Source organism: Phoca vitulina, unplaced genomic scaffold (genome assembly GCF_004348235.1).
Source record: "Phoca vitulina isolate PV1807 unplaced genomic scaffold, GSC_HSeal_1.0 scaffold2, whole genome shotgun sequence".
Taxonomy (NCBI): Eukaryota; Metazoa; Chordata; class Mammalia; order Carnivora; family Phocidae; genus Phoca; species Phoca vitulina.
In genome coordinates, this window is record NW_022589705.1 from 79,946,505 (window position 1) to 79,973,938 (window position 27,434).

Genomic DNA, 27,434 nt, shown 5'->3' on the forward strand with positions numbered 1-27,434 from the left:
CCCACACAGGTGGGAAAATGAGTCTTCAGGGACAATGGACTTTCATTTCACTCACAAGCCTTGAAACTCTAAGCTACACTTGCAATTACCAGCTTGGTCTCTAGCTACCTCTGAGACAATAACACTTCAAATGTAAAGCACTGACATCAGAAATGTTTATACCAAAGAACTGCCTTATGAGAAATGGAAATACCAGCACAATGGGAAAAGCCGGAGACTTATTTGGAGAATGTATAATTGAGTCTAAAAAATTATAATTCTTGAAAATGGTCCAACTTACAGAATTCAACAGTTCTAGTTCTATGCCATACATATCTCAAGTCCCGCAACATGCTAGTAAAACAACACTGAATTCTAAATATGATTTCCTGTAGTACTTATCTTCTGCAAGAGCAAGAAATTAATAGATGGTTTCCTAGCAGTATTATATAAAAAAAACTCCAAAGGGATCAAGTAAGACAAAACTATGAGTGGTAAATTAATATAATTGAGTGAAAAACAACTTACAAATTTTCATTCATTCTTTACAAAGTTGTAAATGTCCTAAAGTTACAAACAACAAAACCCTCACAACATTCAACTTCCTATAAAATATTCAATCTCACCTATTCATCTGCCTTGCCTCTGTCAAGATTTTGTTTCCTTGCCTTCTATTACTCACCAACTGCATCTGGATTTACCGGTCTGGAGACGTCAGCTTGCCCCATGATTAAATTGTCTGATGTATCTCACGACAACAAACTGTCCCGGACCAAAGAAAACTTTTCTTCAAAGATAAATCCACATAGAGAGGGGACAGGCACTCCTCTCTCAGTGTCACTCCCAAACATCAGGAAAGAGCATGAGGTCAGTTAATCTGCTGGAGTTTCTGTTCCCTGTATCCTGGCCTGGGCACTTGTGGTTCTTACAAATATGTCTTCACGCTGGCTCTCCTCACACAGGAATGCCTGTCATTCCAGTGCGCACACTGTGAAGAGCTCAAGTGCAGGAAGGGGAGGAGATTGCCAACTACATTCTAGGGGCTGAGCGGCACAGCCCCAAAAAGCCACACCTACTTTTCCTGACCCGGAGCTTTCGGTTGTAACTCTCCAGACTCACCGCCATAGAAGAAGGGAGCCTGCTCAAGAGTCTACCACAGAACTTGTAAATGTAATCATACAAAAAACATCAGGGTTATGCACAGCAGACTGATGGGAGTAGAATTCAACTCAAAGGTATGTCTTCAATATAGGCTTGCCTTAAAAGTATCGATTGTTCTTATATTTCACTGCTTGCTCTAAAATCGTAGTGTTTCCTACCTGTAAGTGGCATACCCTAAGCAGGATTTGATCTATACTTGGGGAATTAATAACATCAGAAAGGATATTTTTGGACTGAATATACCTTTTCTAAAAATAAAAAGAAACAGTTCTGACAATTTTCCTTACTAAAATAGTAAACTTGAAATAAATGTTTGGAAGATATTATACAATATTTCTCTTTCTGCTAAAGCTCAGTAACCACCATATGATCTTGGGGATTACAAAACTATTGCGAGTAACCCTACATGTTGCTTATAATACATGGAAATATCAGCTAACCACAGGCAGCAACTGAAGGTCCAGCTTGCATACTGATTTTTCTTTTTTAATAATATAACTAATTTACATATAGCCAAAATACATAAATATTAAGGACACAGTTTGATGAATTTTTATTTGTAAGTGCCAAAGTCCTTCAACAAAAGACAGCTGCTAAAAAAAAAAACAAAAAACAGAGCTTTTAGTTTAAATCTTCATTTTCCAAACTGAGATCACAGAACAATTTCTAGTATTTGGACTTTCTCTTGCCTTTTCTTAGCACCTTCTCCTTTCCCCCCATTATCTTATCCCCATTATCTGCTTTTGATATAGGAAAAAATAGCAAAGGTAACAAATAAGAAAATGATAATGCCAAGGCAGTGGTAAGAAAAAAAGTGCAGAAAAACTTAGGCAACATTTAATTGTTCATACTGGTAGTAGTCAGAAAAACATTATGTTGACCATTAAAACAGGAAAGAGTAAAAGGAAAAACATATTGAAAGAATGCTCTAATGTAAGAATGCCCAATGCCTTTAAACCCTGGCACTTATTTATTAGCCTAAAAGCAGACCATGTGTAATAGGTTTCTATACTATAAAATGGGGAGGCAAAAGGTGGCAAATGCACTAGCCAGAACCCAGTAGGTGCTCAACAAATTGTAGTAATCATCATCATCACCACTGTCTCCATCACCATGGCCAGAGGGTGAGATTTGGGGGAGCCTGGGTGACTCAGTCGGTTAAGCGCCTGCCTTCGGCTCGGGTCATGATCTTGGGGTCCTGGGATCCCTACTCTGCAGGGAGCCTGCTTCTTCCTCCCTTTGCCTGCTGCTCCCCCTGCTTGTCCTCTCTCTCTCTGTCAAATAATAAATAAAATCTTAAAAAATAAATAAATGACAAAACTAAAAAAAAAAAAAAGAGAGAGAGAGCTTTGGAGGCAACTGAAATTTTAATTCCAGATCTATCACTAGGCGTTAACACTAGGCAAGTTACTTCACCTCTGCATCTCAGTTTTCTGATTTGTAAAATGGGGCATAACCATACTTAGCAGCACAAGGCAGGTGTAAGGACTAAATGACATGAACATAAATAAAGCCCTTTGCAATGTGCCTGGCACACGGAAAACTCTCAATAAATGCAAGCACTAATGATCACAGTTGTTATAGTAAAAAAACAAATCAAGAAAGGAAAGGCCAGGAGCAGCCAGACAATGGTAGATGGCAAAAAACTCAGTCATTACAAAGAGGTTAGTCAGAAACGGAAGAGGATGACATTTCTGTATCATGAATTCAGAGAGCAAATTGGAAGAAGTAAGCCAAGGAGGAAGTCTGAACACAATCAGGGTTGCTATACAAAAACATCAAGCAGATGGAACAGTGCGCGCACACACCCAAACACACCCAAACACACCCAAACACACACACACACACACTGACAGGACCATACAAGAGTACAACAACAGATTTATGGATCCTGGTATAGCTGCTGTTTACCACCTTCTTAATTGAAATGCCCATCTTGGCTTGGCTCATTGCTTACTCTAGAGTACTGTGAAGGTCGCAATAAAACTTAAAAATAAAAGAATGAAAGGATTCTTAGTGACCATTAACTGCCTTGCTCAGAGCCTGGACTAAAACCCAAGTCTCCCAATTCTAACTCCAGGACTCACTTTGGCCCTTGTGTAAATGGTCAGAAATATTTATTTCCTAAAGATATACTCATTTCCCAAGGAAGCCCATTCTCTACAACAACAACAAATCTCTCTGATCATTCTGCTGCCTTTGTACCAGGCTGATACACGGTCACTGGCCAGCCCTTTTCAGTTTCATTCCAACAATCAATATTTACTTGGTGCCAATTGGTAAGCAAGCAAGCTGAGAGAGAGAGGAAGATACTGGCCCACTGATGACTTTTAAAATTTAACAATCAGGGGCGCCTGGGTGGCTCAGTCAGTTAAGCAGTTAAGCATCTGCTTTCAGCTCGGGTCATGATTCCAGGGTTCTGGGATAGAGCCCCACATCGGGCTATCTTGCTCAGCAGTGAGTCTGTTTCTTCCTCTTTCTCTGCCTGCTTGTGCTCGCTCGCTCTCAAATAAATAAAATCTTTTAAAAAATAAAATAAAATTTAACAATCAAAGCCTTGAGTTCATTCTAGTTTTCCATGTATTATATTTTAGAAATGCAAAGGGTGGGACAGTTGGTTCAGCGGCCAACTCTGGATCTCAGCTCAGGTCTTGATCTCAGGGTCGTGAGTCTGGAGCCTACTTAAAAAAATGTAAAGCGCAATCTCCTTTTAACTTTACAGTAAGTAGACAACTGTTTCTTCTTAACTGTCCCCTAATAAAAGATAGTCTCTTTTTAGAATACTTTTCCTCCACAGCTTACTGCCTCAAGGAATGGGGGAAGTGACAGATTAAAATTTGTGAATCTCTTCCTATATTTATGGAAAGAGCAAGAAGGCCTTATAAAAATAAAGTTTAACAGGCAAAGATAGCACTTGAAGCCCTCTAACCAGAGCCTCATTTTTTTAAAGAACTGCTTCTAAACACTGCAAGTAACCTATAAAGAGCTGGGCATTCAAAACTTAGTGACGTTTATAACTCCAAAGCCTTTTGTTGGCAAGCACATCATATCACACACAAACATGAGAATATGATTTATTTAGTTTACAAGATCAATCACAAGAGCATAATGCTTTCATTTAAATGTACTTTTATGTTGAAGTACCAATATAAATTGGATTACTTAGGGGAGTAAGCTCTTAGTGATTTTAATCACATCTCCCTCAATTTACTTCAGCATACTACTTTCTCCTGGCCTGAGATTTCTCAAGAAGGTGAGCTCTAATGAAAGGTTGGGAAGAATGTCACTTCCCTCCAGGAAAGATTGACCAACAGAAAGTACTGACAGGTCACACAGATACATACTGAAGTAAAGGATTAATTTTCAACTTCTGGATCTATAATTGGGGGAGGGAGTAGCTTCTTATTCTTTACCCCATGATGTAACTCTAATCTAGTCTGGCTGGCTCTGGATAGTTATAGGAAATAACATCCGACAATAACCTGTTTCTCAGACTCCACATCTGAGAAATTAAAAAGCCTTCTCAGTCACTTGTAAAAACTTTTCAAGGTCTCATCTATTTGTACAAATTCTTCACTTGGCCTGGATTTTTTTCTTCCCCAGATCCATCTAGGGAACTTCTACTCATCCTTTAAGAATTGGCTCAAATGTTGCTTCCACTATTATGAGTCATTCTTTAGTCATTCAAGGAGAATTCCAATAAAGATTTGCTGATCACTGATTATGTGCCCAGCAATGTGTTGGTGCTAAAACAACAGTTTTAGCCCTTAACGTGCTGACAGTTCAAATAAATAGGATCTACAATAATCAGTACTTAGGTACTATGCAAACATACTGGTAGGGGTGGGAGTGCCTAGCCTGGTCTTGAGAGATCAAAGAAAATATCTCAAAAGAAGTGACATCTAAGATCAAAAAGTTAGTCACAGAAGAGATGACAGAGGTGAGAAAAAGATATAAGCATCAAGACATAAGATTGGAGAGGTAAAGAGCTGATCATGACTGATTGTGCTGGACATATCACCCTAAATTGCAATGATCTTCTGACCTCTCTTATAGGCTAGAAACTTCTCATGGGCAGGGATCGTGATGTATTTATCTTTAAACCCTCAATGCTTGACATAACTCAGTGCACTGTGGACATGCAACCGTATTTATTAACCTTGAACAAAGGGAAGAAACAAAATTCTTCAATTTTAAGCTTTGTTCACAAAATCTAGTAACAAAAGGCAATTAAGGTGAAAAGTGCTACAGATGGAGGCTGGAAGAAATCATTCCAAAGAATCCCGAGAATTGATGTGAAACTCTTGTTTTGGGGGAAAAAATGGCATGTTCATGATGGTTTTTGAGACTGTACTGCTTTGCAAGTAATAACTTTTTTCAAAGGAGACAAATCTGTCGGGTAAATGTTTATATAAAACCTTACACCCCAATATTTATAGCAGCAATGTCCACAATAGCCAAACTATGGAAAGAGCCAAGATGTCCATCAACAGATGAATGGATAAAGAAGATGTGGTATATATATACAATGGAATATTATGCAGCCATCAAAAAAACCCCAAACAAACAAACAAACCAAAAACGAAATCTTGGGGCGCCTGGGTGGCTCAGTCATTAAGCATCTGCCTTCAGCTCGGGTCCTGATCCCAGGGTCCTGAGATCGAGCCCTCCATCGGGCTCCCTGCTCCAGGGGAGGCCTGCTTCTCCTTCTCCCACTCCCCCTGCTTGTGTTCCCTTCTCTCGCTGTGTCTCTGTCAAATAAATAAATAAAATCTTTAAAAAAGAATTTTAAAAAACCCCAAAAAACAAAAAACCGAAATCTTGCAATTTGCAACAATGTGGATGGAACTAGAGGGTATTATGCTAAGCAAAACAAGTCAATCAGAGAAGGACATGTATCATATGACCTCACTGATATGAGGAATTCTTAATCTCAGGAAACAAACTGAGGGTTGCTGGAGTGGAGGGGGGTGGGAGGGATGGGGTGGCTGGGTGATGGACATAGGGTGCGTGCTATGGTGAGCGCTGTGAATTGTGTAAGACTGATGAATCGCAGACCCGTACCTCTGAAATAAGTAATACATTATATGTTAAAAAAAGAAAAAAAAAGATAGTAGGAAGGGAAAAATGAAGGGGGGGAATCGGAGGGGGAGACGAACCATGAGAGACTATGGACTCCGAGAAACAAACTGAGGTTTCTAGAGGGGAGGGGGCTGGGGGGATGGGTTAGCCCGGTGACGGGTATTAAAGAGGGCACGTACTGAATGGAGCACTGGGTGTTGTACGCAAACAAGGAATCATGGAACACTACATCAAAAACTAATGATGTAATGCATGGTGATTAACATAACATAATAAAATTTTAAAAAAAACACAAAAAACAAAAACCTTACACAATCACTACTGTCAGGCTCAAGTTCCTCAGCAGAGAGCATGTATATATACTTCATATGAACGCGCCTGAAGAACAGGCTGAAAGTGACAGAAACCGTAAGTCAAGACAGAGCCCCTGGTATCACCAGATACTCATCTCATTTGCCCCAAATGACACTGGTTTCTCTCTGTGGCTGGTTCTTTGGATGCAAAAGCAAACACACCTGCTTCCTATTCTGCATCAAATACTGTAATTCTTGTTGCCCAACTACCCCAACTTCCAGAAGGCAACGTGGCTTACCAACGGAAGACTGCAGAGGCTCTGGATTCACGAGTAACTGTAAAACTTCAGCTTTCCCATTTACTGATTAGGCAACTCTGAACAAGTTACTTAACTTAATGTGCCTAAGTTTCCACATCTTCAAAATGGACAGAATTACAGAGCTGTTGTGAGGATTAAGTAAGAGACTTTCTAAAGAGTCGGATGGTTGAAGCTGCTTACAATATTCGGCCCCCTCTCGCCCCACTTAGATTCTTTACGAAATGACCCCCCCCACCAGTGTTTAAATATAAACATCACAGTTCTTAGGAAAAACTTGGGAGGTTCCGATAGGCTTTTCTATCACAGAGGCAATACGGATGGCAGGCCTGCAGTAACGTGCATGTCTGCAAGCCTACAATGTGTTGGCCTGTGGTTATGGGAGAAAGAAAGTGAAATCATGCCATACGGCTGCTTTCAGTTCCGTGCAATGGAAGACCTCAGACCAAAACACTGGTGCTTTAGCAACTAGACTCTGCCTTTTCGCTTTCTCTTCAAGTTTTTGTTTTGAAGACAGTAAGTTCTTAAGGATGCCCTAGGGGTCAGGAAATGCTTCTAGAATTGAAGAAAGAGTGGTAAGAAATTTATTAAACAAGAAAGTTTCAGTTAAGAAAGATGAAAGGGTTTTTTCACAGTTGGGCTAAGGATTTGCAGAGTCGGTTAGAATGCAGGAGAGACAGTGGGAAGGGTAGGCCCGGATAGAAGTGAGAATTAACTGAATGGAGATGAGAAGATGTGGGGGAAAATAATTGGACCAAAAGATTCACAGCTTGTGACGATGAGGGGGAAAAGGGAGGTGGGAAGAGGCTATAAATGACACTGATGGAACTTTAAACCCACTATATGACATCAGGAGGCTGAATCAAATTATTGCCAAGCTCCCCTGTGGTTCTGAAATTCTACAGCAGAGTCAAACCAATGACTTAACCAATTCAATGTTATGTTTCAAATAATGCCTCTAAGAAGTGGTTTATTATGGAAGAGACCTGTGGCCATAGTGCACTTTATATAATGAATCTAGCTCAGTGTTTGCCATATAATGCAAAATAGCTGTCTAATGGATTGGATTATTATTGGGAAACCACAAGTCTTACTTACTCATTCCACAAATATTTCCTGAGCACCTCTGAAGTATCAGGTTATTGTTCCAGGTGTTGGGGACACAGTAGTGAATACAGTGGTGAAAAAAAAACCCCATGCCTTCTTTCTAGTATGTTAGATGGTGATAAGGACGATAGAGAAAAATTATTCAGGAAAGGGAAACAAGTGGGCTGACGAGAGGGCCACAGGACAAACCGTGAGAAGGGCCTCACTGGGAAGATGACATGTAAATAAAGACCTGAAGTAAATAAATTCCCCAATTAACTTCCTCTGTCATCTTCCTCACTTAGGGAGACTTCATTTTATTGTGCTTCAAAGATATTGCATTTTTTTACAAACTGAAGGTTTGCGACAACCCTGAGTCAAGCAAGTCTATCGGCACGATTTTTCCAACAGCATTTGCTCACTTTGGGTCTCTGTGTCACATTTTGGTAATTCTTACAATATTTCAAACTTTTCATTATTATAATATTTGTTATAGTGATCTGTGATGAGTGATCTTTGATGTTAATACTGAGATTGTTTTGGGCGCCGTGAACCAGGCCCACATGAGATGGCGAACTTAATGTTGTGTGTGCCTGCCCCACCCACCAGCTGGCCATTCCCCCATATCTCCCCGCCTCTCCTCAGGTCTCCCTGGTCCCTGAGACTCAACAATATTGATATTAGGCCCATTGATAATCCTACAATGGCCTCTAAGTGTCCAAGGGAAAGGAAGAGTCACAGGTCTCACACTTTAAATCAAAAGCCAGAAATGATTAAGCTTAGTGAGGGAGGCATGGTGAAGGCCAAGACGGCCAGAAGTGAGACCTCTTGTGCCAAAGAGTTAGCCAAGTTGCAAATATAAAGGAAAGGTCTTGAAGGAAATTAAAGTGCTACTCCAGTGAACACATGAATGATAAGAAAGCAAAACAGTCTTATTGCTGATATAGAGAAAGTTTGAGTGGTCTGGCTAGAAGATCAAACCAGCCACAAATTCCCTTAAGCTGAAGCTTAATCCAGAAAAGGCCCTAACTCTCTTCAATTCTGTGAAGGCTGAGGTGAGGAAGCTGCAGAAGAAAAGTCTGAAGTTAGTAGAGGTTAGTTCATGAGGTTTAAGGAAAGAAGCCGTCTCGGTAACATAAAAATGCAAGAAGCAGCAGCAAGTACTGATGTAGAAGCTGCAGCAAGTTATCCAGAAGATCTAGCTAAGATAATTGACGAAGGTGACGACACCACACAACAGATTTTCAATGTAGATGAAACAGCCTTAAATTGGAAGAAGATGCCATCTAGGACTTTCATAGCTGGAAAGGAAAAATCAATGCCTGGCTTCAAAGCTTCAGAGGACAGGTTGACTCTCTTGTCAAGGGCTAATGGAGCTGGTGACTTTAAGTAGAAGCCAGTGCTCACTGACCATTCTAAAAATCCTAGGGCCTAAAAAAAAAAAAAACAGGAACTATACTAAATCTACTCTGCCTGTGGTCTACAAATGGAACAGCAAAGCCTGGATGACATTACATCTCTTTACAACATGGTTTACTAAATATTTTAAGCCTACTCTTGAGAACTACTGCCCAGAAAGAAAATTCCTTTTAAAATATTACTGCTCATTGACAATGCACCTGGTCACCCAAGAGCTCAGGATGGAGATGTACAGTGAGATTACCTTTGTTTCCATGCCTGCTAACACAGCATCCATTCTGAAGCCCATGGATCAAGGACTAATTTTGACCTTCAAGCCTTATTATTTAAGAAATGTATTTTGTATAGCTGTAGCTGTCATAGATAGTGATTCCTCTGATGGATCTGGGCAAAGTAAACTGAAAATTTTCAGGAAAGGATTCACCAACCTACATGCCATTAAGAACACCTGTGATTTCATGGAACGGTTTGTCCAAATATCAACACTCACGGGACTTTGGAAGAAGTTGATTCCTACTCCCCTGGATGACTTTGTGAGGTTCAAGACTTCAGTGGAGGAAGTAACTGCAGATGTGGTATTAAAAGAAGGAGAACTAGAGTAAGAAATGGAACCTGAAGATGGGACTGAATTGCTGCAGTCTCATGATAAACCTGGAACAGATGAGGAGTTGCTTCTTAGTGACAAGCAAAGAATGTGGTTTCTTGAGATGGAATCTATTCCTGGTGAAGACTGCTTAACCGACTAAGCCACCCAGGTGCCCCTAGAGTATTTTTATTTTTTTTTCCAGCAACAAAACATTTTTTAAAAGGTTTATTTATTTGTGAGACAGAGAGCGCGTGTGTGAGAGAGTGGGGGGTAGAGGCAGAGGGAGAGAATCCTCAAGCAGACTCCCCGCAGAGTGCAGAGCCCCACACAGGGCTCAATCTCATGACCCAGGAGATCACAACCTGAGCAGAAACCAAGAGTCAGATGCTTAACTAAGCCACCCAAGTGCCCCAGCAACAAAGTATTTTTAAAATAAGATGTGGGGCGCCTGGGTGGCTCAGTTAGTTAAGTGTCTGCCTTCGGCTCAGGTCATGATCCCAGGGTCCTGGGATCGAGTTCCTCATCAGGCTCTCTGCTCAGCGGGGAGCCTGCTTCTCCCTCTGCCTGCCGTTCCCCCTGCTTGTGCTCTCTCTCTCTCTCTGACAAATAAATAAAATCTTGAAAGAAAAAATTAAAAAAAAAATGTGTACATTAGTTTTTTAGACATAATGCTACTGTGCACTTAATAGACTGCGGCATAGTGTAAACATAACTTTTACATGCAGTAGGAAACAAAAATATTCATTTGGCTCACTTTATTGGGATATTTGCTTTATTACTGTGGTCTGGAACTGAACCCATAGTATCTCTGAGGTATACCTATACTGTAGTTCCTTCAGTTCTAACAGAAGCAAAATAAAAGGTGACACTTTCAAAGGTACTACAAATAAATATTGGTTACACTAGAGTAGATTTTAATGACTGGTCACTGAAGTAATGGTTGTCAAAGGTGCTGTTCAGTTCTCAAATATCTAAAGATGCACTGTCTAATACCATGGTCACTAGCTACACATGATTATTATTATTTAAAAAAAAATTTTTTTTTTTAATATTTTATTTATTTGCGAGAGAGAGAATGAGAGACAGAGAGCATGAGAGGGAGGAGGGTCAGAGGGAGAAGCAGACTCCCTGCTGAGCAGGGAGCCTGATGTGGGACTCGATCCCGGGACTCCAGGATCATGACCTGAGCCGAAGGCAGTCGCTTAACCAACTGAGCCACCCAGGCGCCCTACACACGATTATTTAAATTTATTAATATTTAATGTATTTATATTAAACACACTTCGCAATTCAGTTTCTCAGCTGTACTAGCCAAATGTCAGATGCTCAGTAGCCACACGTGGCTACTACACTGGACGGTGCAGATCCAGAACATTTCCATCACTGCAGAAAGTTCTGTTGGACATGATGAACCTAAAGGGTTTTTAAAGCCCACTGGGAAGTCTTCGAGTAGTAACAAAACAGTTATCTCAAAGTACTAATTATACCTTTCCTCAGCGTATGGTGTCTGTCTTCCAAGGTACCAACCACCAAGCACCACCTACTAAAGGCACTATACTCTGAGGGAATCTTGACAGTTAAAAACAGTGTTTCTTTTTATACAGTACTAACTAGTGAGCTATTAATACTCTTTCTCTAGCAACTGAATTACTACTTTTTGTAGTAACACTCAGTTAGTCTTTGACTATTAACAAGTCAAAGCCTAAGGAAAAATGCTTTTATTTTAAAGATTTACTGAGAATTACATCTATGTTATCCATTGAAAGTTAATAAACCTCCATCTTACTGGCCTTCTTTCTACTCCAAATAGTACTTTTTCATGGGCTGAAAGTAGATTTTTAGTGTTACAGTGAAAGTGATGATGAGTTTTAAAGAAAAAAGTACTTTAGAAAACATGATATTCATAAAAACTAAGTCCCAGTGGCCTCTATTAAGGAACCAGAAGTTATCAATGATGTGTGAAACTAACCAGTCAGAAGTCAAAGAGCTGCCCATCCCCGGGTTTTGAAACAAGTTCAATGTTCTCCAGTAAAGTGGCATTCATTGCTGGTGACTCAGAGAGATGACTCTTAGCCACTTCTCTCCTTCCGTCTCTCTTTCATAATTCTTTCTAACTCGTCTGGCCCTCAATCTCACTTCAAGTGAGAAAGAAATCTAAACATGACTAAGGAATATTCTGAGCCAAATATTCAGTAAGAATACAATAAATGTCTGATATAGCTATAATATTTGTAAAAGTTATTCAGAAATTTCTAACAAGGAATCTCCTTAAACATTCTTTTCTAGACCATGTGGGGGAGAATAAAGCCTTCATCGTCTACTAAATAAAAATTCTGAGTAATGAACACCTGGCTACACTATGAGTCAACAGTAATTCCTGCAACAGGAACCAAGGATGACCGTATCAATGGTGTTTCTATCAAACTTGCTCCAACCAGTAATTCAAATGCACTTTATTCTTTGGTTTCCATGTAGGAGGTATCCACCTCTTTTGTACCACTCTCTTCCCTCAAAACCCTCAATCTTTCACAACCACAGATTCTGGGAGATGAAGCACAGGGGGGGAAAAGTTATACATATAATTTCTAAATTCAAACAGAAATTATGTTTTGGATTATACAAAACTGTGCTTCTAAATCTTGTTTAAAAAAAAAGTAACAGTGAGGGCGCCTGGAGCTTTGACTCTTGGTCTTGCGGTTCTGAGTTCGAGCCCCACGTTGGGTATAGACGTTACTTTAAATCTTAAAGAACAAAAATAACAGTGAAACACATTAACACTTTAGGAAGACAATCTAGTGAGGTCAGAGAAAATATGGTCAACGTGCACTTTTGCTCACTGTCTATGCTAAAGCAACTAGCCTAATCCTACTCTAATCTTTTAGAAAAGCTAATCTTTATTTGCACTAGTGATGCTATCAAAATGTAGTCACCAAATAAAATCTTTCAAGATGCAAATCTGATTATTGTTTTTTCAGCCTAAAAATAATTTCTTTTCTTGAAAAAGCCCTAAATGTAACAGGATCCAATTAGCTATTAAACACTCTATCAATACTCACCTGGTTCCCAGCCCTACATACCAAGGGCCTTCAGAATACTCCCTCTCCTAAAATCCAAGGAAAAGCTGACAACCCGTTTCTTGTGTGGACTTGTAGTGAAGGATAAGAAAAAAGACAAAGGGCTGAAATAATTCTGGGATTCATTCACTTGGGGTAAAAAGTCTGTATCTTTACACAATTTTACAAATCTTCCCAGTCTGAGAGAATCTGTTGGTGGAGCGCAGCTTTCAACCCGAACATCCTCTTCTTTTTTTTTTTTTTTTTTTAAGATTTTATTTATTTATTTGAGAGTGAGAGAATGAGAGCGAGCACATGAGAGGGGTTAGGGTCAGAGGGAGAAGCAGACTCCCTGCCGAGCAGGGAGCCCGACACGGGACTCGATCCAGGGACTCCAGGATCATGACCTGAGCCGAAGGCAGTTGCCCAACCAACTGAGCCACCCAGGCGCCCCCCGAATATCCTCTTCTGTGTGCTTGCGCAGTGACAGTTATTCTGACTGCCTCCAGTTTTACTCCTCTCTAATCTGTCCTCAGAAGTGGTGCCACAGTGGTATTTATAACAGCACAAATTTAACAATGTTCTTTATAGCTCACAAAAAAATCCTTCAACCCCTGACCCAAGCCTATCTTTCTAGCAAGCCTCTTCTCTCATTCCTCTCCCATACCTGCTCATCTTCAGTCCTAGGACGAGTCTTTAGTCCCACTGCACCACTTGGAATTCCTAAACTGTGACATGTTCTCCTGGGCCTATCTACCTATGCATCTGCTGTTCTAGCTGCCTGGAAAGTCCTCTCCCTCCCCAGAATCCCTCATCTGGCTAACTCCTGTTCCTTCAAATTCCAAATTCCAGATGTTCAAAATTCCTCTCGAAGCCTTCTTTGAACATTTCTACCTTTTGGCACTTAAGACTGAGTTGGGTATCTGTCTTCTGTGCTCCAAAGTCACCTTGAACATACCTCTACATATACGGGTACACATCACTTTTGTTTTAATTATCTATTTACTTACCTGTCTCTCCTACATTCTTTGAAAGCAGAAATTGTCTTTACATTCTCAACAAGTAACATACTGCTCAGCACATAGTAAGCATTCAATAAATATTTGAAAACAATGGAGAGAGGCAAAGGGAAAATAGGATCTTTCACTAGTTTAGCTTATAGGTATCCCTTTCAGGTTATGGAGTATTTAAGTTGGGAAAACTGCCAGGCTTGTAGGTAATGAACTTATTATAATAAATAGCTTAACAATTTTCATGACAAAAAGGAAAGAGAAACACAGGCATAACTGAAATTATCTTGCAAGCTCTGGGTTATATGTTATCACAAATTCACTGCCATATATGCTTACAGCAACACAATCTTTTGATTATAGTTGGTTTTAGATTTATAAAAAAACTGATTAACACCCCCCACCCCCAGGTCTGCTTTTCTTCTAGTTTCTAAGAGAAACAGTTAAGTTACAAGGACTAAAATAGCACTAGGAATTTTTAATCATTCAAAGCTGATTTCTTTTTTTTTTTTTTTTTTTAAAGATTTTATTTATTTATTTGAGAGAGAGAGAATGAGAGACAGAGAGCATGAGAGGGAGGAGGGTCAGAGGGAGAAGCAGACTCCCTGCCGAGCAGGGAGCCCGATGCGGGACTCGATCCGGGGACTCCAGGATCATGACCTGAGCCGAAGGCAGTCGCTTAACCAACTGAGCCACCCAGGCGCCCTCAAAGCTGATTTCTTATCTCTGCTTTTTCTCCCCTTCATTCCTGTTTCCTGATCATTTCATCACATGGTAAAAGTTTCCATCAGAAAAATCAGAACATGAAGAGATAAAATAATACTAAATATCTATTTTGTTACACATGAACATCTCTAACAAAAGATCTGATGAAAAAGGAAGCTAAATCTTAGAAAGAATAAACTAAGTTCAATTTCCCATGCATTCTTTCCCCTCATTTTCTATGAATAGTAACAGCTAACATTAACTGAGCATGTATTATAATGCCAGGAACTTTTTTTTTTTTAAGATTTATTTATTTCAGAGAGGGGGAGAGAGAGCACGCGCCAGCAGGAGCTGGGAGAGGGGCAGAGGGAGAGAGAGAATCTTAAGCAGACTCTGTGCTCAGCACGGAGCCAGACTGGGGCTCGATCTCACGACCCAGAGATCATGACCTGAGCCGAAATCAAGAGTCGGACGCTTAACCGACTGAGCCACGCAGGCGCCCCTGTTATAAGTGTTTTATATGTATTAATTAATCTAATTCTCACAACAAGCACATAAGAAGGATTTCATTTATTACACCACTTAATAGATGAGGAAACTGAGTCACACAGGGGTAAACTTGTCCAATGAGTTCAGAGCTAGTGAATGGCAAAGCTGGGCTTCATATCTAAGTAATCTGGAGGTGAATCTCTACTCCTACTAATACACTGTAGAACTAAATATACGTTGAATTCACACAATTTATTTTTAACCTTAGAGAAAAACTCTAGGAGTTATTACTTTAACAAAAGTAAAATTCAGGAACAGAGCAGTTATGCAAACTGTCGTCCAAAATGGCACTGTTAAAATAAACAGACATTTGTTCTCTTAGCTCATCCCTGATATTTCCAGTATGACCACCAATAAGACTGATGCTTCTTATCATGAAACCAATTTTTAAAGGAATTTCTTAGAAAATAAACGAAAGGTCTAAAATCAAGAAAAGTTGGCTATTATTTCTACCACTCCTCAAACTAAACCTACAACAAAAAATACTCAAGCTCCAGTGTTTCATGAGAAACACAAATTACTAAAGAACCTTTAACCCACCCTGGGGGCATTATTAGCAATATAAAACTAGGTTTCATCACCAAGTACTGTCTATCTATATCTTTTTTAAAAGATTTTATTTATTTGAGAGAGAAAGAGAGAGAAGAGAGAATGTGGGGAGGGGAGGGCAAGGGGAGAGATGACCTCAAGCCGACTCCCTGCTTAGCATGGAAACCAACCTGAAGCTGGACCCCAGGACCATGAGATCATGACCTGAGCTGAAATCAAGAGTTGGACGCTTAACTAACTACGCCACACAGATGCCTCTATTTATATCTTTAAGGTAATTAGGCAGTCCCTAGTTTTTCCTATTTCCCCATGTTCTCCAAATTCTTTTTTTTTTTTTAAGATTTTTTATTTATTTATTCATAAGAGACAGAGAGAGAGAGAGGCAGGCTCCCCACTGAGCAGGGAGCCCGATGCAGGACTCGATCCCAGGACCCTGGGATCATGACCTGAGCCGAAGGCAGACGCTTAACCATCTGAGCCACCCAGGTACCCTCCAAATTCTCTTGATACAAGACAAATACAACAAAAAACTCTCCTTAAAGAAATCACCACTGGGGGAGGAGGGGCAGGAAAAAAAAGAAATCACCACTAAACTGTTCAAAGAACACAGATATGAAAAGGAAATATATAGCTATAAAAGCAAGTTTTGTTTTAATAATTTCCTTAAGTACAAGTCATGCTGAATAATGACATAAAATTCCAGTAACACAACTCTTTGTATATGTATAAAAACACTTCTTCATTCTGCCTCACACTGACAGTTCTTAACCTCCTCTTTCAGAGTTGAAACTGTATCTTACTCATTTTTTTCTCCTTCATGGCAGCTAGGGCAGTGTGCCAACAAAAATTTATTGAATGAATTAATAAATCAGTCCATCCAACCTTTTCATCTTCTGGTAAAGTGAGGGTATACAGTGAGTATGAAAATAAATGATCAAGCAAATCTAATTGAATTTCACTGTAACCAATGTTAAGCCACTGGCCTTGGATATATTATGAGATTAAAATCAGAACTAAACAAGCACACCTCTTTAGTATTGGCCAAGCTCCACCTAGCAAGAATGTCTTTTCTTGGGTGCTACTTCTTTCTCTTATTATTTCAGACATAATAAGGACTCTTGCTATTCAAACCTTTTGATTATTGAGCTCTAAACTGAAAAAGGAAGAGATTGACCTCTGGGGGCTGGGGATGGGAAATGGACAAAAGAAAGCAGCTAGACCCACCTGTTTTATAGCATTTAAATTATTTGGGGAGATCAAAGAGGAAAAACAGAAGATATAGAATCATCAAAGGAAATTTAAACATGAAATTTCAAAATATTTAGTGAAGTCAAATGTAATATTTCATCTTATACAGCAGAAAAATGGAAAGCTGTAGCTACAGACTACAATCTGATCTGATGTCATTCTGGCTACTAACAGAAAAACACTGGTTTGATGAGGAAAAAACAAAACAAATCTTCAGTAAGGAACTGAAAGCCAGGACGCCTGGGTGGCTCAGTCGTTAGGCGTCTGCCTTTGGTTCAGGTCGTGGTCCCAGGGTCCTGGGATCGAGCCCTGCGTCGGGCTCCCTGCTCCGTGGGAAGCCTGCTTCTCCCTCTCCCACTCCCCCTGCTTGTGTTCCCCTCTCTCTGTCAAATAAATAAAATCTTAAAAAAAAAAAAAAAAGGAACTGAAAGCCATTGGTACCATTCCACAAACAATCCATTACGTTGCTATCACCTTCTTGTAATGGAAGCCTCCATTATGGGGTGTGTGTGTGTGTGTGTGTGTGTGTGTGTGTGTGTGTGTGTATGCACACATGCATGTGTTCTGGACTCCACTGATGTTCAAACAGCAATCTTGTAAATACTATACTGTTTTTCAGTCAAGTCAAAGCTCTACCATGAAAGGTCATTTCTTTTAAAGTAAACTCTACCCCCAACATGAGGCTCAAACTCATGACCCTGATATCAAGAGTCTCATGCTCTACTGACTGAGCCAGCCAGGTGCTCCATGAAAGGTCTTTTTTTTTTTTTTTTAAGATTTTATTTATTTATTTGAAAGAGAGAGAATGAGAGAGAGAGAGAGAGAGAGGGAGAGAGCACATGAGAGGGTCAGAGGGAGAAGAAGAAGACTCCCCGCTGAGCAGGGAGCCCGATGTGGGACTCGATTCCAGGACTCCAGGATCATGACCTGAGCCGAAGGCAGTCGCCCAACCAACTGAGCCACTCAGGCGCCCTGAAAGGTCATTTTTAACATGACAGAACTCTGATCAACCCAAGAAGACAACCACCAAGGCCATTTTGAAATTTATGTTTTCCTGCCTAATGGGAAATGTTTATACTAGTTTCATTATCAAGTCTTAAATCCCATTGATCATACTTAATCTGAATTTGAAAGGAAGTTGAGGAAATACATTTTTTAAATTAAAGATATTTACTTATCACTTAATATTAAAACATAAAAATTTCAAAAAACTTAAAGGCTTTTTTCGTTTAATAAAAATAATACACTTTTGAATGGGAATATGCCATAATCACTGTGCTGTGCACACTGCTCTTTATCAAGGTTATTTCTTTAGATAAATAACAAAGAAAAGCTTGAAAAAGTAGAATAATAAAAGGATATTATTTTAGATCTTAAAATATGACCATTATAATAATAAACAAGGGCGCCTGGATGGCTCAGTCAGTTGTGCGTCCAGCTCTTGGTTTCGGCTCAGGTCATGATCTCAAGATTGTGGGATCGAGCCCTGCTTCAGGCTCCTCTGCTCCTTCCCCGGCTCATGCACTCTCTCTCTCTCTGAAAAAAATAAATCTTTAAATAAATAAATAATGTAGAATTGGTGTAAAAACTGACAGGTGGGGGGCTCCTGGGTGGCTCAGTCATTGAGCGTCTGCCTTTGGCTCAGGTCACGATCCCAGGATCTTGGGATCGAGCCCCGCATCTATCGGGCTCCCTGCTAAGGCGGGAAGCCTGCTTCTCCCTCTCCCCCTGCTTGTGATCCCTCTGTCGCTGTGTCTCTCTCTGTCAAATAAATAAATAAAATCTAAAAACAAAAAAACACACACAAAAAACCTGACAGGTGGTTCAACAGAACAGAACATACAGTCCAAAAATACACTTGAGATCTTACAAACACTTGCTTGACTGATATAGCATCATAAATCAGCAAAAAAGGACAGTTTGTTAACTACTTAACTTGAATTTTTTCCTAAGTTATATTTCATACACTTTGCCAAATATCACAAGCAAATATAAATTCACTTCAATTATTGGAACTGCATTAGATCTATATGGTAAATTTACTAATACATGGCACTAATAATTTTTCCCATTTCTTTTTCTTTTTTTAAGATTTATTTATTTATTTGAGAGAGAGAAAGAGAGTGTATGGGGATGCGGGGGAGTGGAATAGGGAGAGAATCTCAAGCAGATGCCCCTCTAAGTGCAGAGTCGGACACCGATCTTACCACCCTGAGCCAAAATCAAGTCAGAGGCTTAACCAACTCAGTCACCCAGGCACCCCAATTTTTCCCATTTCTTGACACAATGCATCTGTTCATTCCTCTATATCAAATCATTCTTAGGTATCTCATAATTTGGGTTGTTACTGTAAATGACTTTTAATCCCTATAGTTTTTTTATATAATTTATTATACATACATTTAAAATGATTCATTTTTGAACAATTATTTTATATTTAGTCAGCTGTTTTATTGGACTCTTTTTCAGTTGATTCTCTTAGGAGTATTTTTCTGAAGAGAATAATACTGGCCGACAAATATATAATTAACTTATTCATTATTGGGACTATACCTCTGGATTAGTGTTTGTCTTACTACACTAAGAACTCCCAAAATAATGTTGGGCGCCTGGGTGGCTCAGTTGGTTAAGCCACTGCCTTCGGCTCAGGTCATGATCCTGGAGTCCCGGGATCGAGTCCCGCATCGGACTCCCTGCTCGGCGGGGAGTCTGCTTCTCCCTCTGACCCTCCCCCTTCTCATGCTCTCTCTCTATCTCATTCTCTCTCTCAAATAAATAAATAAAATCTTTAAAAAAAAAAAAAAAAAAAAAGAACTCCCAAAATAATGTTAAATAAGGTAACAGTGGGCTTGTTGAGCAGGCTGTCTTGTTCTTACTCTAGTGGACATTTCTTCAGTATTTCACTGATAAGTGTGGTATTCAGACAGCCATTCTTTATCATGTTTAAGGAGTATGTAAACATATTGTAAAAGAAAAAAAGGAATGAAAACGATATATACAACAGTTATGCTATGGGTTGTCACTGGGCTGTGGTGGTCAAAAGAAATTGTATCTAATTTTTATTAAATGTGTCTTAATGCTACCAACTTAAATCAATTTAGTAGCAATGTAGGTGCTTTTTGTTTAAAAAAAAAATCATCCCATTCCTAGTATAAAAAAAGTTTTTTGCTGGAATACTTGAATTTTATCAAAAATTTTTGTCATCTCCAGAAAAGAGCATATCATTTTCCTCCTGTTTTTTGACTTACTAATATACTAATGTGTTATTATTTATAGATTCCTTCATATCCTTGGTTCCTAAAAGAAATCCTCTTGGTCATATTCCTTTAATATACTGAGATATTTGACATATCAAATGGGGAAAAAAAGCAGTTCTGAATTCGTATGTTAGAAATGTATAACTATACAGGTGGGGCGGCTGGGTGGCGCAGTCAACGGTTAAGCATCTAACTCTTGATTTTGGCTCAGGTCGTGATCTCAGGGTCATGAGATCAAGCCTGGTGCCAAGCCCTGCGTTGGACTCCACACTCAGTGCCGTGTCTGCTTAATATTCTCCCTTCTTCGGCCCCTCCCGCTTGTGCTTTCTCTCTCTCTCTCTCTCTCTCAAATAAGTAAATAAATCTTTTTTTTTTTTTAAAGATTTATTTATTTGACAGAGAGAGAGAGCGAGAGAAGGAACACAAGCAGGGGGAGTGGGAGAGGGAGAAGCAGGCTTTCCGCAGCGCAGGGAGCCCGATGTGGGGCTCGATCCCAGGACCCTGGGATCATGACCTGAGCCGAAGGCAGACGCTTAACGACTGAGCCACCCAGGCGCCCCTCAAATAAATAAATAAATCTTAAAAAAATGTATCACTATACAGGTAGTTGCTCTCGAAAAGATCATGGAAGCAGATATATCAGAATGGTATCAACAGTAATCAGTGGTTATCACTAAGCATAAGAGTTTCTTCTTTACACCACTTTATATTTTCTAATTTTCCTGGAAGAAATATGTGTTGTTTTTGTAATCAGAAAAAAATACAATGATTTGTTGGATTTAATCTGCAAGTACTTTATATAGCTTTTCCAGAACTGTATTCATTGAGATAGAACAAGTGTCACTTTTATTTTTTATAGATCTTATTTATTTGAGAGAGAGAGAGAGCACACAAGTGGGTGGAGGGGCAGAGGGAGAAGCAGATTCCCTGATGAGTAGGGAACCTGAGACGGGGCTTGATCCCAGGTCCCTCTGTTCATGACCTGAGCTGAAGGCAGACGCTTAACCGACTGAGCCCCCAGCCGCCCCTGTCACTTTTATTTTTGTACTATCTTTGTCAGCTTATAGTTATCAAGATCTTGTGAACTTTATAAAATAGATGGATATATTTTCTATCTTTTTTTTTCTCTCCTGTGGTTGATATAGCATTCTTTTTTTGTTTGTTTTTTGATATAGCATTCTAATTATTTGCTTCTTCACACTATCAATGAAATTATCATTAAACCCACTGAGCTTAGATACATTTTAACATTTCTTCCATGACTATTAGTCCATATGGGATCTTTATTTCTTGAGTCACTTTGGTAAATTATATTTTCCTAGAAAACTGCCCATTTCTTTTTTTTTTTTTTTTTTTTTTTTAATCAGAGAGAGAGTGAGCATAAGCAGGGGAAGCGGCAGGCAGAGGGAGAAGCAGGCTCCCTGCTTAGCAGGGAGCCTGATGCGGGACTCTATCCCAGGACCTTAGGATCATGACCTGAGCCAAAGGCAGACACTTAAACAACTGGGCCACCCAGGCGTCCCGAAAATTGCCCATTTCATCAGGAATTCAACAAAAGTGCCAAAGTAATTTAGCAGAGGACAGAGAGTATTTTCAACATTGTACCATATCCAAGAATTAACTCAAAGAGGATCATTGACCTAAATGAAAAACCTGTTAAGACATCTTGAAGAAAAAATAGAGAAATATCTCTGTGACACTGCGTTAAGCACAGATTTCTTAGAAGACAAAGAGCACTGGGGCATCTGGGTGGCTCAGTTGGTTAAGCGTCTGCCTTTGGCTCAAGTCATGATCCTAAGGTCCTGGGATCGAGTCCCGCATCAGGCTCCTTGCTCAAGCGGGGAGCCTGCTTCCCCCTCTGCCTGCTGCTCTCTCTCTCTGACAAATAAATAAAATCTTTAAAAAGAAAAAAAAAAGACAAAGAGCACTAACCATAAAATAAAAAATTGGATTTTATCAAATTAAAAACTTTTGCTAATCAGACTAGCCACAGGCGAGGAAAAAACACATGCATAACATATATCTCATAAAGAACTTGCATATGGACTATGTAAAGCACTTTCACAACTCATTAATATGCCCATTTTTAAAAAGAGGAAAAGATCTGAACAGATATTTCATCAAAGATATGGATGGCACCTAAACACACGACAAGTTAGTCAGCATCATTAGTCATGGAGGAACTGCACATTAAAGCCATAATGAGATACAACTACACTCCTATTAGAATGACCAAAATCGGGGGCGCCTGGGTGGCTCAGTTGGTTAAGCGACTGCCTTCGGCTCAGGTCACGATCCTGGAGTCCCGGGATCGAGTCCCGCGTCGGGCTCCCTGCTCAGCGGGGAGTCTGCTTCTCCCTCTGACCTCCCCCCTCTCATGTGCTCTCTCTCATTCTCTCTCTCAAATAAATAAATAAAATCTTTAAAAAAAAAAAAAAAAAAAAAGAATGACCAAAATCCAAAACACTGATAATATCAAATGATGGTGAGGATGTGGAGCAATAGGAAGGCTCATTCATTGCTGGTGGGAATGCAAAATGGAACAGCCTCTTTGGAATACAATCTGGCAGTTTCTTATAAAACTAAACATACTCTTACAGTATGTTCCAACAATTGCACTCCTTTGTATTTACCCAAATAATTGAAAACTTTTAAAGGTGCGTGGGTGGCTCAGTCAATTAAGTGTCTGCCTTTGGGTCAGGTCATGATCCTAGGGTCCCGGGATCGAGCCCCACGTTGAGCTCCCTGCTCAGTGGGGAGCCTGCTTTTCCCTCTCCCACTGCCCCTCTCCCCCACTTGTGTTCTCTCTCACTCACTCTGCTCTTTCTCAAATAAAAAAATAAATAAATTGAAAATTATGTGCACACAGAAACCTGCACACACATTTACAGCAGCTTTATTCATAACTGCCATAACTTGGAAACAACCAAGATGCTCTTCAGTAGGTGAATGAATGAACTGTGGTACATCCGAACAATGGAATAGTATTCAGCGATAAAAAGAAAGGAGCTATCAGGCTATGAAAAGACAGGGAGGAACCTTAAATACGTATCACTGAGTCAAAGAAGTCAATCTCAAAAGGCTATGTATGATTCCAGTTATATGACATTCTGGAAAAAGCATGAAAGGAACGAACTACTAATACATACAACAGCATGTATGAATCTCAACAGCATGTATGAATCTCAACAGCATTATGCTAAGTGAAAAAAAACCCAGAAAAGGCTATGTGTTGTACAATTTTGTTTACATAACATTACAGAAAAAGGGACAGAATTCAGGTCCAAGTGGTTGCCAGGGGCTGAGGGTGGAGGGAAGAGACTGATATTATTTAAAAAGATAAGCAGGGTAGTTTTTGGGTGAAGGAAATACCCTATTATCCTGATTGTAGTATGGGTTATACAATCTTACATGTTTGTCAAAAAAAAAAAATTTATTTTTTTAAGAAATCTCTACACCCAATGTGGGGCTTGAACTCACAACCCCAAGATCAAGAGTCACATGCTCCACTGACTCAGCCAGCCAGGCATCCTGTTTAGGAATATATACCTAAAAAGGGTAACTTTTATTGTATATAAATGATCTCAACCACACATAGATAAAAAATTAAAAAAAAAAAAAAAGGAATCCTATGGAGTACCTCGTAACTGGTTAACCCAGATTGAAAGCTTATATATAAGAACAGGGATCGGGGCACCTGGCTGGCTCAGTCGGTAGAGCATGTGACTCTGGATCTTGGGGTCTTGAGTTTCAGCGCCCAGTTGAGAAGAGAGAGGCTCAGTGGATTAAGCATCTGACTGTGGCTCAGGTCATGATCTCAGAGTCCTAGAACCGGCCCCATGTCAGGCTCTGCACTCAGTAGGGAGTCTGCTTGTCCCTCTGCCCCTGCCCCTGCTCGTGCTCTCTTGCTCCACTCCCCTCAAATAAATAAATAAAATTAAAAAAAAGAACAGGGATCATGTCTTATTCATGTTTTTACCCCTAGTGCCTAAGACATTACAGCTATTACATATTTACTATGTGTTTGGCACCATGTTATAAACATTACAAGCATTAACTCATTTAATTCTTAGAGCAACCTTGTGGAAAAGGCAAAATCCATATCCTTACTTTACAGATAAATTGAAGTTCAACAAGTAACTGTATTGCCTAAAAGGACACAGCCAAGCAATGGCAGAACTGGGGTCTGAAATCAAGTTTGTCTGACTCCGGAGCTTGAGGGCTGAACTGTTATGACATGCTGCCTTGCTGATTTTGCTCAGTGTTTAGTGAACAAATGACTGGATAAGGAACAAGTCAGCTGTGTTGGAGTTTGACAGGGTAGGCTGAATCTAGTTCATGAGAACAAAATGTCTTATATTTTAAAAGGCCACGTTATTATACAGAGGTGTAACATGGTTATTTGAGGTATAGCCATTAAGCTGTGCATGTAAAATGACCATTATAGTATTTAATTCCCTTTAACAAAAACTTTTTATTGTCTTTTACCTCCTTTAAGAAATTAGTTTTATACATTTTATTTTTAACACTGAGAAATATAAGGAAGAAACAAAAATGTCCTTAACACTACAGCCCAGATAAAATCCCTGTTTACATTTTGAAAAATAAAGGTAACACATGTATATAGTTAGAAGATGCAAACCATACAGGCAGATACAAAATGATAAGTGAAGCCATCCATCTCTCCTATTAATTCCTTTTAATTTTAATAATCACTGCCTATGCAGTGTCCATGACACACTGATAAGAGCTCAGTATGCAGAAGTAAATTCAGATGGAAACCAGTCTACACATTTAGCCAACTTATCATACTTGCTATGATGTTCCAGGTGCAAGGAGTAGTCAGAAGGGATGAAAAGTGGTGAGAGGATATGGGAGATAGTCCAGAATGTCAGCATCACTACTGGCTTTTTCAGGCTTGCATTACCACTATGGTTCATCTTTTTCTACTGACAGGAAAAAAAAAATTACACGGTATCTGTGCTATTAAAGTTGATAGAAGCTGGGCTTCTGCGCACTCTATTTCCCTTAAGATTGGTGATTCTACTTTTTTTTTTTTTAGAAGATTTTATTTATTTGACAGAGAGAGAGAGACTGCGAGAGAGGGAACACAAGCAGGGGGAGTGGGAGAGGGAGAAGCAGGCTTCCCAAGGAGCAGGGAGCCCAATGTGGGACTTGATCCCAGGACTCTGGGATCATGACCTGAGCTGAAGGCAGACGCTTAACCCACTGAGCCACCCAGGCGTCCCTCTACATTTTTTTTTTTAATTTATTTAATTTATTTATTTCTTTGGCAGAGAGAGAGCAGGAGAGCACAAGCAGTGGGAGTGGGAGAGGGAGAGGGAGAAACAGGCCCCCTGTCAAGCAGGGAGCCCGATGCAGGGCTTGATCCCAGGACCCTGGGATCATGACCTGAGCCAAAGGCAGTCGTTTAACCAACCGAGCCACCCAGGCGCCCCTCTCTACTCCCCCTCCAACACTTTTTTTAAATAAAGATTTTATTTATTTATTTGAGAGAGAGAGCGTGAGCTGGAGGGAGAGGGAGAGAATCTGAAGCAGACTCCGCACTGAGCACAGAGCCTGACTCGGGGCTCAATCTCAAGACCATGAGATCATGACCCCAGCCAAAACCAAGAGACAGCCATTTAACCGACTGAGCCACCCCCACACCGCTGGTAATTCTACTTTATGCAGAAAATTTAAAACCACGGTAAGAAATACATACAAATATGTATTGTGTGCTTACTCTTACGCAGTGGGATATAATAGTAGGAAGATCTTGCCCTCCATAAGTTTATAGTCCTAACAGGAAAGGAAGATAATATATGTTTATAATAATGCTTTTTAAAATTTCTATTCAAAACCACAGGAAAAAAATAGAACTAATATCATTTTTGGCATAGTTTAATTCCAGAGGAATTCATCTCCTACTCCCTAAGGATCTCAAAACTAATTAAGTTCATATTTTGGTCTTCATTCTTAAAGCAGAGGGAGTGAAGGACTGTGTTATTAACACATTTTGAGCTTCAAGTGGTAAAAACATGATAGCATCACAAAATGCTTACCCACGAGCTTTTTTTTTATTTTAAGATTTTATTTTATTTTATTTTTTTAAGAAATCTCTACACCCAATGTGGGGCTTGACCTCACAACCCCAAGATCAAGAGTCACATGCTCCACTGACTCAGCCAGCCAGGCATCCTGTTTTCCCATGAACTTTGAAGTTAAGTGCATTAGCTTTGAGCATGGCTCCTTAACAAATGTCCTTGAATATCTAGGGAAAACCTCATTATAACACAATAACGATTTATAAATTCAGATACAGAATAGGAAGAAAATAATTTTTATTTGTTTAGATATAGCTTCTCTTTTCTACTTCAACACACCGCTTTTCATATTCCCTATGTGATACAAATTTTAATCCAAAGGAGATATGACCTTGTAAATCTGTTCCTAAAATACCATGCATGAATAAAGCCTTTGCAACTAGCTTCAAATTCAGGATTCATACTAATAACCTATCTCATTAAATAATTATTTCATCAAACACATACCAAAAAAAAATATTTTTCAACAAATTGTGTTCACTTCTATAGAAGGTAGGGTGTATAGAAACTTAATAAAGTTGTCAGAAGATTTTGGGAAGGCAATTTAGCATATAGATCCTCTCCTACCCCAAAAAACCTTTAGGAGCTTCATATGACAGGGTTTCAGTTCCTTTTCTTCTGGCATGCTATGGGGAGAGTGGCTGTTAACCCATAAACAGATGATAAGGGAGGAAGAATGAAAGCAGAAGCAGTAATGAGCCATTTTTAAAAGCAGTGGGGTATGAAATATCACAGTAGCATAAACTATACACACATCTTCTCTGGACCCTTCCTTCCTCTAGCACTTAACGTACAGTGTAGTCATTACTCCCCCACCCCACTATCCCCGCTACAAATTATTAATATAGATTAATAATACTTTCATTGAATTCTACCAGGTACCTTTGAAACTGGGGATGAAAGGGAAGGAAATAAAATAAAAAGAATCAGGGTAAAAACTGTTTGATTCCTTTATCAACCTTCCCCACTCCATGACTTTGAATGTCCACCCCACACCAACACTGGCAGAATTCAAGAGGTCTGATTCTTGGAA

General features: G+C 39.6%; 1 protein-coding gene across 14 annotated transcripts in view; it reads right to left on the bottom strand.

The window, feature by feature from the left end:
- The window catches only part of MED18 (mediator complex subunit 18), a 139,970-nt gene that overhangs the window by 46,267 nt on the left and 66,269 nt on the right, over positions 1–27,434 (bottom strand). The window contains exon 1 of one of the 14 annotated variants that reach the window (XM_032389981.1): positions 662–2,333. The exons of 12 other annotated variants lie outside the window; for them this stretch is intronic. In XM_032389981.1, coding sequence (XP_032245872.1) covers positions 662–707 — 46 coding nt within the window. In that variant the 5' untranslated portion in view covers positions 708–2,333. Of the gene's footprint in view, positions 1–605; positions 2,334–27,434 lie in introns of those variants that run through there. One more of the 14 variants, XM_032390023.1, reaches the window with a different exon arrangement.